This window comes from Camelus ferus, chromosome 29 (assembly GCF_009834535.1).
Source record: "Camelus ferus isolate YT-003-E chromosome 29, BCGSAC_Cfer_1.0, whole genome shotgun sequence".
NCBI lineage: Eukaryota > Metazoa > Chordata > Mammalia > Artiodactyla > Camelidae > Camelus > Camelus ferus.
Window position 1 is genome coordinate 22,720,633 of NC_045724.1, and position 17,964 is coordinate 22,738,596.

The 17,964-nt window shown below is 44.7% G+C and overlaps 1 protein-coding gene across 3 annotated transcripts in view; it reads left to right on the forward strand.

Moving 5' to 3' along the window:
• CA8 (carbonic anhydrase 8) overlaps positions 1-17,964 on the forward strand; it is a 76,858-nt gene that overhangs the window by 28,921 nt on the left and 29,973 nt on the right. For all 3 annotated transcript variants that reach the window (XM_032469852.1, XM_032469850.1, XM_032469851.1), the window contains exons 4-5: positions 10,645-10,740; positions 17,305-17,367. In XM_032469852.1, the coding sequence (XP_032325743.1) occupies positions 10,645-10,740; positions 17,305-17,367 (159 nt within the window). The remainder of the gene's footprint in view (positions 1-10,644; positions 10,741-17,304; positions 17,368-17,964) is intronic.

The following is a 17,964-nucleotide window of genomic DNA, read 5'->3' on the forward strand; positions in this document are numbered from 1 at the left end:
TTAAGTTACCATCAAACCTTAAGAAAAGAAGTGGCTGGGTTCAGCAGCATAATGAGAAAATACCCAGCCGGAAGGTTGATGAGTACACCTTCGTTTTCAAAGACCGAGCTCTTTAAACACAACCCTGCCCGCCTTTCCGTCGGCACCTCTGGCTTGTCTCGGCTCTGCCTGGCTCTCGCCAGCACTTCCTTGATATTTGCCAGGAGCTCTGCAGATAAGGTCTCTTGCCCTTGTCATTGCCTGACGCGTTGGGTGTCTGACCTTCGTGGTGCAGCTGAGACGCCGAGGACTCAGGTAATTCTGCCAGGAGCTCGTAGTGAGACGACGGGTCATTCACACCAGGTGTGCCCTTGGTGCCGTGTGCGTCGACGGCGCGCGCGGCCTGGCCGGAGTCTTGCCATTTCTTGGGCTGCACACTCCCCATTCCTTTTCCCTGGCTTTTCCCATCTCTTTAGAGAACACCGCGGGTCCTTCCTCCACGCGTTCTGTGAGTTCTACCCCCATCAGTCGTCTGCCTCCCCTCCCTCTTTGGAGAGAGCTCGCATAGAGATGCTGGAGCCAAACCTCCTGGGCCAGGTCCTGGCTCTGTCACGTGTCCGCTGTGTGTGGCCCTGGACCGGCCACTTCACTCTCTGTGCCTCCTTTCCCTTCTTATTAAGATGGGATGTGAGCAGCAGTCAAGGCATCTGCCGTCGTAAAGGTGATAGCGAGGGCCGGGTGAGGGCAGGTCTGTAAGGAGCCGCGGCCGGCTGAGCGAGTCACGCCAGTGCTCATTAAGCAGGTGCACTTCCCCAGCGTGGCGTCTGCCACTCACAGAGCCCGCAGACCCTTGTCGCTCGTCCTTTCCTTCCGCTGACCTATCAGCTCACCTTTTTACTTATTCACAGCCTGGATTCTTTTGTAAAACCCTTTGAGGTCTTTGTGTTTCCAGCGTTGAAAGCCGTGTACGCTGAAACCCAGTAGATGTGACGCTGAATGCCGCCGTTAGTTTAGAGCTCTCTTGTCAGGTGTGTTTTGGGGGCGGAGGGAGTTGGATCCCGCCATTGCTCACTGGTTCGCCGTGCGGAGTGCGCAGACGTAACCAATAGATGACTTACCTTCTGTAACATCAAGACCCTTTGACAACTTCTTTACTTTCGTTATTTTATAAAACATGAAATTTAGAGAATGTAAGTTACAGCCACTTTAATTGCAACTGTATCCCACAATTCAGATTTCCTTTTTCAGAAAATTAGACAGAGGATGTTTCTTGGAAAACCCAGAAACCAATGTCAATGAACTGGTTTCAGTTGCTCCTGATCTTGCATTAAATATAATATATTTCAACATGATGTATTTTTCTTTTCCTTTGATGCCCATGACTGCCCCAGCAAGGCCTTTCTAACTTTCCATCGTGGATTTCCTAAAGGAAGCTTTGTTTTTTGGGAAAAAAAGCCTTAACAGTATTACGATACCTTGTCCCTAAGAGGGCAGTAAAATCAAAGTAAACAAAAGGAAATTAGCATTCAAAGAGGAAATTGTTCTGCTTTGGAAAAAAAGCCTTTTCATAAATTACACAGAACTAGTGCCTTTTTAAATTGAGGATTCAGAGCCTTAAGAACACGACAAACACCTTTTGATGTTAATGTGTTCATAGATGAAGTTGCTCTGAAATGCACCAGTGCAGCCTCCTATTTCTCTTTTTCTGATATAAGAAAGTACATAATTAAGTTTAGGCAAACATGACAAGTCGGTGACAGAATTTCAAATAATTTCTTTTCAATTCCCTACTTTACAGCGGTTTGCCACTGTTACATCTGTCCACACCTTGAGCGTCCTTCTCCGAGTAATAGCTGCATAATACGTTGACGGTGACATCGTAAAGTGCAGCAGCGCCTGAAAATGCTGGGCACTAGGTCTCAGTCTGTCTGCAGATGGGTGGCTGCTCCGTGGGGTTAGGAGTGGCTCTAAAGAGAGAGGTGCTTTCTGTGCCGTGTTCCAGTTGCTCACGCTCCCATTTTGTTACTCAGACATTTCCCTTCCAGTCTCCGTTTCGTTTTTTAAAATTCCAGTACTTAATATCGTCTTTCTTTCAGCCCTCAGTATCGTAAATGAAATTGAGACTTCAACCTTTTTTTGTTTTCTTTTGTTAAAAAATCTACTCATTTTTTATTGAAGTTTGGTGATTTATAATGTGTTAGTTTCAGGTGTACAGTTAAGTGATTCAGTTACACATCTACATATAGATACATACATGTATGTTCTTTTCAGATTCTTTTCCAGTATAGGTTATTACAAGATACTGAATATAGTTCCCCAAGCTATACAGTAGGTCCTTGTTGTTTATCTATTTTATATATAGTAGTGTGTCTACACTAGTCCCAAACTCCTAATTGTTTTCCTTTTCCAGTTTGGTAACTTTTTCCGAGTGTGCTGAGAATGGACGTTTGGGCTGTGCTAGAGCACAGGGGAGGTGAGAAACTCAGCTTCTGAAACTCGGAATCTAGTGGGAGAGCGGCTACAACTCTCCATGCTTGGATTTCTTTGGGACCGACAAAAGCAATGAAGCAAAATCAGGACCCAGAAACCGGGACCTGCTCTTGGTGACTCCTTTTCCTCTGTCACTGTGCTGTGTCGTGGCTTAGCTCAGAGGAAGGTTCTTCATAAATACAGTTTGCAGAAGAATGGTTTTCAGGTTCGGTTACACCCGATTTCCTAGGTGCATTGAGGACTTCTGATTTTTCAAAGTTAATAGCAGCCTATGGCTCTTTCTGCTTTTACTTTTGCCCAGTAAAAGAACAGATTAAAAGAAAACTGCAGGTGAAAGGTGAGTTTAGTTTGGACTCAGGCATCCTGATTCTTCTTATTTAAAAAAATCTCCTAGCCCTCACTTCAGCTGCCTTTTGAAGTCTGTCTTCTGATCCTCATGGCCCACGCCCTACCCTGGTCCTTCATCCCAGTGCCTTTACCTCCTGCCTCCGCTCCTCTCAGTAATCACAGAGAAGTCGGTCCCAGTCTCGTTCTGTCCTCGTTGTCTCTCGTTTCTTCCCAGCTATTGCAGCTTCGTTGGTCTTAGAGCCTTGACCCTGCTGGCCCCACGTTCCTCTAGAAAGTGTTTTCTCTTCTGTCCTAACAGGACCTTGGAATTTCCTCCTGCGTCTTTGGTATTCCCCTTTTCTCCATCTCACCCTTTCCCAGAGCTCAGTCCTTGCCCTTCTGTCCATCCCTCTTGTGACTTGATCCTGGGTGAACTGACCTTGTAAGGCCGGCTCGCTTGGTATCTCGGGGTGTCTGTGATCTGTACCTCTGGCCCCTGCTTCTCAAGGCAGTCCGCGTTCTGCATCTCGTACTGATGGAAACCAGTGTGACTGTAACAGTGAAACTTTCAACTCTTACCCAAAACTGGACTCATCCTGCTTTTGTTAGTGATTTAGAGTGGAAACCCCAGGTGTCCCTTTCCCTTCATATCTGTTGGTTCAGGTTATCTCTGTCTCCCTCTCCATCATCTCCACCTCCAATCTATCCGTCAAATGTCTGTCAAGGCTAGGAGTGTGGGTAGAATTTGAATGAGTGGTAGGACTGTGGGGAACAGCATTCCAGGTGAGTGGAACAGATGTGGAATGGGGAGGGCGTGGTGAGGGGTCAGGAATCACACTGATTTGAGTATTTTCGGGCTGGTTGGGCTGGGGAAGGATGGGTTAGAGACATTGAAGCCTGGTATGGGTAAGAAATAAAGGAAAGGAGAGAGTTTGAGAGAAATGTGGTGAGAGCTACGGTAGAGAGGTTGGCTAAGCTTGAAAGACAAATGACTCAGGGTCAGGAAAGCCTTGGTGCATTGGAGAGAAAGGGGATGTGGGGGGTCCAAGGTCTCAAGCCTGGAAGGATGGGGGCTCCGTCGAGAAAACAGTGAGCTGGTGGCTTTGAAGGGAATGGATGTCGGTTCTCGAAATATTCAGCTTGAGGGGACACGAAGCCATTTGAAAGGAAATGTCCGTTCAGCATCTGAAGACAGGAGACACGCAGAACCTGTGTGAGTGCAGGGCTGGGGAGAGAAATGTGTGAGTCATAATTGCCTTTTCAGTTTTTACTGCTTTTTCCATTCCTCATGATTCATTCTTTTGTACTTTCATGCTGTCATGTTATTTATGTTAATAATAAACCTCATTTGTCTTGAAGATAGCGTTCTGTTGGGCTGCCACGAAATCTTCAAACTTATTTTTTCTAGGTGACAAATAAACGATTATAAGGCTACGGCTTGTCACAGTTTCATAACTTTGGACAGATTTATCTATTGCTCTGAGTTCAGTACATTAAGATGAACGTTTCTCAGGTGCTAATGGCCGGGCAGCATAATCAGCGGCAGGAGATTTGAATTTGCGAGCCCTTTAGCAAAAGCTCAGGTATTTTCTCTAAAACTACAAAAGGATGCTTTACAGTTGTTGTCCTAGGGTCAGATTTTTTTTTTTTAATAGGAAGGGGTGATAGTTGTGATGCTGACCGAGTCATAATGGATCTTTGCTTTTTTATTTCCCTATAACATGCCCACGGTTAACACACCGGGCTACAGACACAGAGGCCACGGTTGGGGGGGAGGGGGGCGCGGGCCAGGAGCAGCAGTAAGTGAGGACAGACTTGGCTTTAACTGCGATGGAAAACCACGGTCCTCTGCTCTGACTTCCCAGGTTGGGAGGAAGACAGACCTTTTGTCTTTTGTCTCTGGAAGGCGAGTCACCGAAGCGGGTGGAGAAGGGTTTCCACTCCCACGTTTCCGCTGAGGAAGAATTCGTGTCGCCTTGTTTTTCTGCTCCTGCTCCTGGCAGGCTTGGTAGGAGTTTGGGTTCAAACTGCAAGAGGCGGCCCCTTTGTCACCTACTGTCCTGTGCGCTTACAGACAAGGAAGGTCTAGGTTCCAGGAGTCCTTGGTGAAGCTGGGTCCTGCCTGCGGTCACGGGAGGAGTGCAGTGACCAAGCAGAGTGGGACCCTCCGAGTCTAGGCAGCAGGAGTAGTGACCCTGCCGTCCCGCCCTTATCCTCCTTAGAAACGGAGCGGCGTTGGTAATTTTGGGCTTCACCGTAAGTGGGGAAGCTGCTCTCCATTCTCAAAGTCATCGCCCCGCTTTCCTGCCTCTGCGGGTGACTATCACTAAAGCTCATGACAGCAAGATGTGACAGGAATACGGGAGGAATGAGGGTCCGACGGGAGGATGGAGAAGGCTGTGACGAAGCCGAGCCACAGATGTGGCTCTCCCGACTTTCCAGGGAGCCTGATGCTCCAGGAGGGTGGTGGCGTGTGACGTTCCCCGAGCTGAGTTGAAACAAGCATCTTGTGCTTGTGATTCCCGGGACTGGCGTGAGATCTGGTGCCTCTAAGAAGTTAGCGTTAGAGCGGCAAAGGTGCAGTGTTCCCACCTCTCCATAGTGCCCCCTGCCGTAGTAGACCCACTCGGCCCAGTTAGACTTTGAAAAGAACCCTCCTGGTCCCCTCGGTGGATAACCATCTGCTTGGACCTCTCCTGTGCCTCCCTTGGGCTCCGTGGGTGCCTCATCGCTTTCTCAACCACATCCTTAGTATCACACGCTTTCCCATTCCAACTCATCTGTCCCCAAACATATGCTGGAGCACATATCCTTAAAATGTGCATATTTATTAATAAATTAATTCATGCACTAATATGTATTTTATTTATATGTGTATGTATACATACATAATCTATTTTGTGAAACATAGGAAAATTGAAATAAAAGGACATTGGATAAAAATAAAGATAAGCAGAAGCTCTAAGATGTTCTTTCTGAGCATCTGTGGACCACTTTGTCCCCCTCTTCCCCTTCGTCGGAGGAGCTGAGTTTAGTCTGAAAAGAATAAGTTTTAAGCATCATCACTTTAATTGTTAGAGCCTCTTGTCTTTATTTCTGGTGCTTTGAATCTTGTTCAGATTTAAACCTCCATTCATCTCTGTGCCTTTTTTTCTTGCCACACTTTTTTGTTTGTTTGTCTGTTTGTACAATCTATTAGCCAGGGGTTCTCTGGAGAAGCAAAATTACATATTCTGAGAGAGAGAGAAGAATTAAGGTTTATTTTAAGCAACTGGCTCATGTGATTGTGGGAACTGACAAATCCAAAATCTGCAGGGCTGGCCAAAGGCTGGAAACACAGGTGGAATTGTATTCTGGAAGTAGAATGCCTTCTCCTTCAACTGATTGGATGAGGCCCACCCACATTATGGAGGGTAATCTGCTTTTCTCAGTCTACTGATTTAAATGTTATCACATCTAAAAAGTACCTTCGCAGCATCATCTAGACTGATGTTTGACCAAATGACTGGGCACCGTAGCCTAGCCATGATGACGTGCAAAATTAACCATCCCACACCCTTATAATTTTTCTGTTGGAAATGTTGTAGCAGCCTCCTCGCATGTCTTCCACCCTCCAGGGCCAAATACTTCCGTTCATCCCCATTCTGCTGAAAGGACTTTTGAAGGAAAGACGTCAGTGTAGGGGAGTTTGATTCATTCTAAGCAGCATAAATAGTAATAATATTCACTACAGTAAGATATTGCTTTAGTGTTTCCCAAAACATAGGTTAAAATTTAAATCTCTGTGCACTCTGAACCCCTCTAATTTTCCAGCTGCATCTCTCTTGTCACTGCCGGTCTTATGTCCCCTCTTGTCACCCCCAAAGTACTCTTAGTTCTCCACGTGCACTGATGATTTTCCTGTCTCTATGGCTTTGCTTTATGAAACAGAACCGACACTAGTGTAAGGCAGAATATAAGAGGACAGGAGTAAAGAAGGGGCTGTGGGAGACCGGAAGTGGATGTGAAGAAGCCAAGCTGTTCAGATCTGAAGAGCCCTCATTAAGCTGCGGAGAAAGGGAAGGGTGAGGTGGACGGTGTTAGATGCTGCACTGTGTCCCCCCCCCCCCCAACCAGTTCACACGCTGAATCTTAACTCCCAGTGCATCAGAATGGGTCTGCGTTTGGAGACAGAATCTTTATGGAGATTATTAGGCTAAAAGGAGGCCATTAGGGCAGATCCTAATCCAGTGTGACTGGTGTCCTTATAAGAAGAGGACACCTGGACCCAAACACGCACAGAAGGATGATGTGAGCCCCAGGGAGAGGCAGCCGTCTGCAAGCCAACGAGAGAGAGCTCAGGAGAAATCATCCCTGATCACACTTTGGTCTTGGATCGATGCCCCCAGATCTTTGAGAGAGTGAATTTCTGTGGTTTAAGCCACGTAGTCTGTGGCACTTTGTCACGGCAGCAAACTAACACAGCTGGAGTGAGGAAGGGCTCAGGGAGGACAGAGTGAGTTAAAGGCGAGAGGCAGCAGAGATGCAGAGTGTACTTATGGCTGTGGACCGAGCATCCTGGTCACTCCTGCTGGGTTGCAGCTGGTTTCCAGGATGTGCTGGAAACTTGCCTGGGACTGGAATTAACCATCCTCTAGGGGTGTGGAAAGGGGATCTCTGATGATGTTTTGTTTGGTCTTATGAGAGAGGAGGCATGTCCAAGAGAAGGCGGTTTCTCAGTTAAGTACTAGATCAGTGTAGTTTTTAAAGTTTGGGTTCGTTGTGGGCTGTGGGGGAGGAATCTCCTTTGCTCTTGGACCGTCAAGTCTCAGGTCCCTATTTAAGACCCAGATGGCAGAATGAACAACAGGTTGTAGAGATTCCCTTGATGTTTTTGTTTTGTGTTATTGCTCTAGTCACACAAAGGTCACAGCGAGCTTCTGTTAGCCTTTTTAGCTTGGACTGATGGAAGTGCCAGCATTTCCCTTAATTTTTCTTTTTAAAAAAAAATTGATTGTATTTTTTAGAATGGTTTTAAATTTGCAGGAAAATTGTGGAGACAGTATGGAAAATTCCCAACTAACCCCACCCGGTTTCCCCTGTTACTAACATCTGACATTAGTTATAGTTAGTGGACGAATATCGATACACTAAGTCCTTATTTTGTCCAGTTTCCTTAGTTTTTACCTAACGTCCTTTTTCTGTTCCGAGATCCGACCTGTGGCACCACGTTCCTCAGTGCTCACGTCTCCCTCTTGGCTGTGACATTTTCTCAGCTTTCTTTGTTCTTGATGAGCTTGACGGCTGTGAGAAGGACTGGCCAGGTGCTCTGTAGAATGTCCCTCTACTGGGATTTGTCTGAAGTTTCCCTCATGGTTACTGGGGTCCCAGGATATTGGGAGGAAGACCACACAGGTCAAACGTCATTTTTATCACATCGTGTCCAGGGGGCAGATGTCAGCATGTCTGATGCCCATGGTCTTGATCACCTGGCTTGGGTCCTGTGGCCATGTTTCCCCACTGTCAAGGTTCTCGTTCAGGCTGTACCCTTGGAAACTAAATCGCCATGTGCAGCACACACTTAAGGAGTGGGGACCCTTCATTTAAAAAAAAAAAACGTAGTTCTGTATTTTATTATCAATCTTCCTTGGTTTTATTCAATTTTGTAATTAGCCAAAAAACATTTCACTGTATTACTTGACTTTAAAGCCACTTACTTCCACCTCTTCATGCAAAACGAATGAGGGTTTCTCCATCCTTCCAACCTCCTCTTGTGGTGCATTCCAGGCAGTTAGGAATGGATCTGATAAAGGGACAGACACTCCTCTTTACTTTTACTTTCCCACAGATGGCATGGCTCTGTGGTTACATGCCCAGTTCCGACGTGGGGTAGCGGGGGTTCCACACCACCGAGAAGTTCTCCGACACCGGCTGTGTGTCCTGCCGTTCAACTCAGTTCTCACAGTCTACCTAGAGGCGGCATCAGGCCCCACGGGCTCAAGGCTCAGTGCTACAAGACTGCCCTCCTCCCCCTACTTCAGAAGCCAGTCACAAGTCTTGGTTGTCACCTGTGCTTCTGAGGGACCCATCATAGACGGAAGGTTACAAAGACCCCCTCCTTGGGTTAGAGTAACTGGCTAGTGCAGCTCACAGAGCTCAGAGAAACACTGTACTTCCTATATCACCACTTTATAGTGAAAGAATACATCTCAGGAGCAGCCAGATGGAGGAGAGCCAGGGCAAGGCATGGGGAAAAGTTGTGAGGCTCCCAGGCCCTCTCCGAGTGCACCGCTCTCCCCAAATCTCCACGTGTTCACCAGCTGGGAAGCTCCGGGACCCTCAATTTTTTAAACACAAAAACATGTGAAGTAACTTCTGAAGAGCAGGTGTGATCAGGGATGTTGCTGAATTACAAGGAGGGGCCAAAAAAACCCACCAAAAGCCCCAAATATGCTTTTTTGGCTTGTTTCACAGAAAAAGAAAAAAAGAAAGAAAGAAAGAAAGAAAGAAAAAGAACAAAACTCCATACTGTCACTATGAGAAGCAAGCAAAGTGTTGATTTGAACTTTGTAATTTGTCAAATAAAAATAGATTTCGACCTTGGGCTTTTGTTGTTGATTTAATTAAGGCATCCATTCTTATCTGTACCATTGTACACTTATCTGTACCACTGGGACTCCACAGTGATTGTTGCAGCCAGAAAAGGAAAGATTAAATGGATCTGTCTTTCATTATTAATTGAGAGGTAACAGAACATCGCTTCCTTAAAGGCAGTGCCTTGACAGTTGCATTTACTGGGCGGTCAGAGTCCACGTGGGCTTTTCACAGCCTGACCTACCCCAGGTTACGGTTTCTGGTATAGGCAGAGCTCTCATTACCTCCCTCTAGTGGCCAACTTCAGAATCTTCAATTCCAGTTGGACAAATTCAGCAGGAGAAATTTCAAATATGTGGCAATCCTCACGACAATTTTCCTTAATATTTTAATACGGATGCTAAAATGACAGGGTGATTGAATTTTAGTATGTCCTTTTGGATTAAAACTAATTTTTAAGTGAGGCTGTGTTTTAAGGTGGTGTGTCATGATGACTTGATTAAAGCTGAAGTGGTGAAGATGAGTGTTCTAGGCAGGTTTACCTGGCTGTCGTTACACTGAGACCCTCCGTGGCCGTCTGATTTTAACCAGGCAATTGAATTTGGCTTCTTGCGAGTGTTTTATCAGCGCTGTGGGAGCAAGTGCATATTCCAGATAAACTTGAAAGCTGCGGAGTTTTACGCGGCTGGCGTGAGCGAGTTCTCTAGAGCATTGTTCGTCATTCCTTCACAGATAGCATTTTATCTCCAGGGCAGGAAGAGCGCTGCATCGGCACCCACTATATTACCCTGCTGTAAGAAGGTGCAGCACTTTTTCTAGGACGCTATCTCTGGATAGTTCTGAGTTGAAATCGTTCACAGAATTCGAGACTGGCTTTGTATTATCCTTGATGGAAGCACTGGGCCACAGGGTCCTGGAGTACGCGGGTCCTTAGCCTCTGCGTGAGTGAGCCAGAGGGGGTGGCGTTTAAGGAAGGGCGACTGACACAGTGTGAAACCTGAGAGCCCCCTGTGATGTGCTCCTGATGAACGCTAAGGCAGGCCTTGAGAGGACGTGATCCCTTAAGCCCTGCTTCTGCTCAGAAACGAGAAGGAAGGAATTCATGCAGAGAACCAGTGCTGAACCAGCAGTCCCTCTGTGTCTATTTGTGATACTCCTGTTGCGTCTGGTACCATGTTGATACGGTCAAAGTCAAGGTCAAGGTCAAGGTCAAAGGGAAGCTGATGCATCTTTACATGAAGTGACAAGCTCACGTGTCTGTCCTTGCTCACCCAGCTCCACCTGATCCACTGGAACGCCACCCTGTTCAGCAGTATTGATGAGGCTGTGGGGAAGACCCATGGAATCGCCATCATCGCTCTGTTTGTTCAGGTAAGTGGCCCCCGGCAGTGCTTGTTATGTTGTTCAGAGATGCTCATTTCTAACTCACTTTGCAAAAATGCTTCTTGTTCTCTCTCCGTTTTACTACCTAGTGGTGACATTAAACACTTTTACAGGGAACTGTTGATACCTTAAAAATAGAAAACTTGACCGTTACGGGGTCACGTCTGAGCAGCCACATTCATCGGTAGAAAATGGTTCATTTGCTTATTGGAAACTTTTCTGCAGAGTGACATTCAGGGTCTTTAGAGAAATGATTTAGAAAATGTCTTCTGAAGACAGAGTTCATTTTATTAATGAGAAAGAATTTTGGAGAATATTTTTGGACCCTGGCTTACTGCAAAAATCTAAGAAAAATCAATACTATAATCATGTAGTAGATTCTTTTCGCTATCTATTATTATAATTTTCACTCTAAGGTGATTCGAAGTGCCTCATAGAAAACACTGATAAAATAAGACCAGCAAAGACCTTGGCAGATATAGACAATATAAAGTTTAGATCTGAGCCCCTTGGTGGGCAAAGAGTAGTATATAAGTTTAGTGAAATGTACAAAAGCAGGCCGTACGCTTTCAAAGGTAAGAATTCAATCCAGTTCCTAAGGTGAATCTTTTAAACTTTGTCTTATTATCTGCTTGATGTAATGAAAGATGTAGAGGTGAAACAGGCCCTGGAAATTTTAGGCTTCCTCTTCCCGCTCTTACAGGAAAGAAACCAAGGGCTGGAGAGACCGAGTCATTGTTTATAGTAACACAGGGATTTACTGTCGCCAGTCAGGGCCAGAAACCGTTGCCCACGCTGTCTGGTCCTGGGCTGCCTTTGGATTACCTGGGATTGGAACAGCAACGTTAGCATAGTGGTCCTTAGTAGCTGGATTTTCCAAAGAGAGTTGAGGAAGGGGCCTTTTGAAACCTGCTTTTTTTTTAGCTGGCATATAATTTCAATAATTTTAATTATAATAATTTCCTCTTATAGATACCTCTAAGATATTTCTCTGTTGATATTTGAAAGTAGCCTTATAGTTTTAACCTTTTATTTTTTAAATTGAAGTTTGGTTGATTTACAATGTTGTGTTAGTTTCAGGTGTACAGCAAAGTGATTCAGATTATATATATATATATTCTTTTTCAAATTCTTTCCCATTATAGATTATTACACGATACTGAACATAGTTCCCTGTGCTATACAGTAGGACCTTGCTGTTTATCTTTTTTATATATGATAGTGTGTATATGTTAATCCCAAACTCCTAATTTGTCCCCTCCCACCTTTCCCCTTTGATAACCATAAGTTCAATTTTTATGTCTGTGAGTCTATTTCTGTTTTATAAATAAGCTCATTTTTAGCATTTTTTTGATTCCACATAAGTGATATCATGTGATATTTGTCTTTGTCTGACTTACTTCACTTAGTATGATAACCTCTAGGTCCATCCATGTTGCTGCAGATGGCATTATTTCATCCCTTTTTTATGGCTGAGTAATATTCCATGGTATAGATGTACCACATCTTCTTTATCCAGTCATCTGTTGATGGGCACTTAGGTTGCTTCCATGTCTTGGCTGTGGTAAATAGTGCTGCTATGAACATTAGGAGGTGCATGTATCTTTTTTAATTAGAGTTTTCTCTGGATATATGCCCAGGCATGGGATTGCTGGATTATATGGTAGCTCTATTTTTAGTTTTTTTAAGGAACCTCCATACTGTCCTCCACAGTGGTTGAACCAATTTACATTTCCACAACAGTGTAGGAAAGTTCCTTTTTCTCCACACCCTCTCCATCATATATTATTTGTAGACCTTTCTGATGGCCATTCTGACTGGTGTGAGGTGTCACCTTATTGTGGTTTTGATTTGCATTTCTCTACAATTATTAGTGATGTTGAGCATGTTTTCATGGGCTTGCTGACCATCTGTATGACTTCTTCAGAGAAATGTCTATTTAGGTTTTATGCCCATTTTTTGATTGGATTGTTTGTGGGGTTTTTTTTTTTGATACTCAATTTTAGCCTTTTAATATTTTAAAATTGAAAGTGTGAGACATGCCCTCAAATTTAAAAACAAATCCTTACTTTTTATTTATTTTTATTTTAATTTTTTAATTGACGTGTAGTTGACTTATAGTGTTGTGTTAGTTTCTGGTGAAACACTTACATTTTAAAATGAATCTTCTTCTCACTGTTTATTTCATGGCTTCTTCACAGATAAGGGCCCTATATTCCTTCTATTTTATGACCACATTGTATAAATAGAATGGAATAACAAAATATTCTTGAAAAACGTTTTAAATTACCCTACATATGTATTTGGATAATCTTTAGCATATTTTAGTAATAACTGTTAAAATCCATTTTTTGTAACCTGAAAAAATTAACAGAGCATCCAAATTTCACAACGTGAGGCAGTAGAAATTAATATCTTATTATTAAAAAAATTAGAGTAAAATAGGAATACAAATAAAAATAAGAATACAAATAACCAAACAGTCATGTATAGAAGGGAAAGGAACAGGTTAGTTCCATCTTTGGAGGGGGCACTCGATAAATACTTGTGAGTGGAATTAAGAATGATAACGTGATATGTTCCCTTACTGCCTCTCAGCGTAGACCAGCTGACTGGCGTAATCAAGCCCTGGATTGGAAGCCAAGTCTCTTGGAACCAACATCCCTGTTTCTTGGAACAAACTCGTTCCTGGAGGCAAGAGACGCTTGCACACGGTTCTGACTTCCCATTAGAGGGACAATTCAGGGTGTCCACGTGAAAACGCCTTTCTCAGGAGAGAGCGAAGTTACAGAAACTACGAGAGCAGACGTTCACGGAGGAAGGAAGGGTTTCTCAGGAGTGTCGGCTGAGGCGCAGAGGAAAGGACCCGCATCCCGGGGGCTTGCTCTCTGGCCAGAGGGCTGGGAGAATTGGAGGGGAGGGGGTCGGAGCGGTGCGTGTGGACTCCCCTTTCAAGAAGCCTGTCTCAGGAAAGACAGATGGGGGGTTCCTGGTGGTGAGACACCAATGAGCTTCTGTTTGTTTCATTTTGAGATCTGAGATGGGTCTGTGTTTTCACTCTGAGCAAAATGAACTTGTGCAGATACAGTTTAAAAATATCAGCCAGAAAGGGGATAACTGATGCAGGGAAGTCCCAGAGGAGGGAAGAGGGCACAGGATGGAGCACGTATCTGGATGGACTAACCTTAGACAGGAGGGGACCCACCCTTTCTCCAAAATAGAGGGCCAAGAGGAAAGGGTGGGCACAAATGGGGTGAACTTGTAGGTGAAGAAAGCCAGGAAATTAGGAGGGTTCAGGCCTGATGACCTTTATTATCTCTGAGACATGCAAAGCAAGCTTATTTATAGAGCAAAGGAAATGTGGGTGTGGGATTGGGTTCTGAAATAGCGCAGGAGGGGAATGACAATAAACTTGACAGTCAGTGTGGGAGACCCGCCTGATGTTGGACATCACAGAGTGTATCGTGGGCAGTTCTCTATCCAGGTAGAGGAGGAGAGAATTCTAGCAAATTGCTGCATCGATCCATCATTGCAGAGGAGAGGGCATGGGAGGACAAGGGGATAGGGAATCAAGAATGGTTGAGGAGATGTCATTCAGGCAGGAAGGGGGCGAGACGAAGCCAAGAGGGACCTGCGGGGGGCTTGGCTTCCCCGGCTCAGTGAATGGGAAGAGAGAGAAAAGAGGAGAGGGCTGGATGGATGAGCCGTTACGGTCAGAGGGGACGGCCTTTGGAGTTGCAGTTCTCAGAGTGAAAACAGATCCAGGGTGTGTTCTCAGGACTGGTTGGCTGAGGGGGAATGGAACTGAGAGGCATGGACTGAGGGGTGAAGAGAGACCGGGGAGGGGACAGGTCACCCACGTGGATGTTGAAGTCCTCCAGAGTGGTGGCCGGAGGTGATGACTGCAGGGAGTGACCAGGGGTCAGTAAATGACAAGCGGAGCAGGTCAGCATCAGAGGAAGACAGTCCACTCAGAGGAGGATGGCCCTGTGCTTGAGAGTCTGAGTACCCACCTGAAGGTTCTCAGTCCTGTCTCTGAGGGAGACTGTGCAGTGTCCCCTCAAAAGGCATGGGAGGGCTGTGACCTTGAGCACACCTGAGGGCTTGGCGTAGACCAGGAGGTGATGGAGAGCTTGTCAGAGACGTGGCATCGTCCTGTTTCAGAAGGCACAGTGGAAGATGAGAGGAGACTAGAGTTAGAAGTGGAAAAATGCAGAGCTGTGGGGGGCTGAGGGTCTAGGACAGGAAGCTGACCAGAGGGCTGGCATGTTGGGTGGCGGTGAACGATGGCAAAAGGGAGAGGTCAGACGTTGCCTGGTTCCTGGGGGACGCTTGGCACCGGGTTGTGGTCACCCGGACCGCTGTAGGATTTTAGGGGCTGGGATATGCAGAGTGTCAGCTACATTTTCTTTTGGGAGTAGTTGTAACCTCTTCATTCAAAAATTTGACACGGAACGAAAGGAAAGAGATGGAGCGACAGCTGGAGTTGGGGGCAAGATTGAGAGTTTTGCCCATAAAGTAGAGAATTTTATAGTTAGATACAAATATAGGAGGAGCCAGTAATGAAGTGCTGCTTTATGTGGAAACTGGATCGGGTGCTGTGTGGCGTTCTGATCAAGAGTGATACGGGTGATTTTCCCTGAATTACGATGCACTGTGCCCTGGGCTAAGGTGTTTGCTTGATTAAGTCCTATCTTCGACCCCATCACTTTTATCCTCCCCTCTGGACAGACGAGGAGGCTGAAGGACACAGAGGTTAAGGAAACTAGCTCAGGGCTAAAAAGTGAGTCAGTATCCGAACCCAGCGTCCAGTGGGAGTGCTCCCCTGAGCCACTACGTTACGCGGCCTTACAGCGTTCAGACGTGGACTCTTCGGAGCTACGATCTGACAAGAGACGCAGGAAGCGAGAACAGACGCCAACTGTAGGCACAGACATCGTGGTTGAACCAGCACAACAGAGGGTCCTTCCCCTAAAGACTGGGCAGAGGGGTCTGCCTGCAGGTCCAGGCTTTACCGCTCAAGAATACATTCCCCTAAGACATCTTTTTTTTTTCTCTAACTACAGAAAATTCATTTTCTGTTTTTAGAACCTATCTCAGGAATTGCAAACACTTGGGAAATAAAGTCTTGATTATTTTGAACTGATTGGCTCATTTTAGGTTATGTACGTTTATTTCCTTTCTAATGCCTTTTTCACCCAGTACGTTTCCCGGTTGGTTCACGTGGAGAGAAACAGGGGATGTGAACACGGTGACTGACAGCTCTTCTAGCTCCTTGTAGGTCATTCTCCAAAATTCATGTGGAAGAGAAAAGGCGAACGGTAACAAGGGTGGTTTATCTGATGTTATAAATTGTCTCTGTCCTCCTTTGTCCTAGAGCATTGAAACTTGGCTAAAAAGTGGAAATCAGATTGCACTTAGAATTTTTAAAATCAAGGATACTTAATATCATATTCTGTTTAAAGTCTCAAATTCTTTGGAACACTTTATACATGAAAACTGCAACGAATGGTGTAGGATGCTTTAAAATAGACAGCTACGGACAGCATTTTCTTATTTATTTAAGAATAAAAAGCGATTGTAGAACTATTGCCGGTGGTAATCAGGGAATGTTGTTCTGATTTTGGTGATCTTTAACATACGAAATCACGAACTCATTTTTCTGAGTTAATAACATTTTTTCAACGTTGGTAAAATCTTTATAGCAATGACCTAGAAATGCCAAAAGGGAAAATGGAAGGCTTTGGGCATGTGATGAATAATTTTCACTCAGAAATACCCTCCAAGTTTTTACATTGCAGTATTATAAGATTATATATATATATATATATATATATATATATATATATATATATATATATATAGCTATATGATTTGATATACACATATATGTATGTAGCACAGTGGGTGAAACCTGACCTAGCAAGGTGAAGTCAGAACGGATTCTTGGAAATGTCCGGGAACATATATAATACTTGCTTGTGCTGGCTTCTGTTACAACTTTAATCGCCTTTAGTAGACATTGTTCTGGTTACTCATAAAAAGGTCGTTCTAGAGAAAGACAAATGCTGTAAGATATTACTTACCTGTGGAATCTAAAAACATACAACCAGTGAATGTAACAGAAAAGAAACAGACTCACAGAGGTGGAGAAGGAGCTAATGGTTGTCGTGGGGAGAGGGAAGGGGGGAGGAGCAAAAGAGGCACAAACTGTCAGGTATGAGATAAGCTACAAGGGTGTGTTGTGCGCTGTGGGGAATACGGCCAGTATTTTATAATAACTATAAGTGGAGTATAACCTTTAAAAATTTGTGAATCACTATGTTGTACACCTATAACGTAATATTGTGCATCACCTATGGTTTAAAAATATGATATTGTAAAATAAATACATAAATAAATAAAAAACTGGTTGAAGATTTAAAAAATTAAAAAAATAAAAAGGTCATTTATTCCCTAAGAAGGACGTTTGGGTGAACTTTTTGAGTAAAAGCTATATATTGAAAATATTTAAAAGTGTTACGGTTATGGTTTATGCTCTATACATTTCAGATAGGGAAAGAACACGTAGGCCTGAAGGCTGTGACTGAAATCCTCCAAGACATCCAGTATAAGGTAGGTCATTATTTAAGAGAAAATAGAGGTACAGGTTGTGTAAGGGCTTTCCAAGTCCGCCGTCAGGCTTAAGGACTCACGAGAAGGGCTCAGAGACAAGCTGCCATTCCCCTGGTTGTGGTTTATTCCAGTGGAGGGACCTAGATCAGAAGTCAGCACAGTGAAAAAGGTGGATGCCCAGTCTTGAAGACAGGCCTTTTTTTTTTGGATTGTGCAGGTTTTGAGCAATCCAGCCCTGCTGAGTTAACCCTTTCCACCCATTGGTTGTAAGAAAGTAGTGTAAATGAAACAAAAATTGTGGCAACCACACTTTGAAGTGTTTATGTAAAAAGGAAAAAGGGCAAGTCCACATAAGCTGTAAGACAGTATATCCCAGAGAGGGTGATGTGGGTTGACTGGACCTTGTAGTGATTCAGCCTGGTGATGTAGGGAGGCCAAGTTCTATCACGAACAGTGCCTTGTATGCTCACCTTGAGCCAGTAGAATCCGAGTGGCTTTCGAGGGGGGAGTAGTTCAATCCTATATGGCTGCCGGAACAGCACAGGGACCCCAAGACCCAAGGTACAATCCTAAAGCCCATCTGGGAATGAAGTCTGA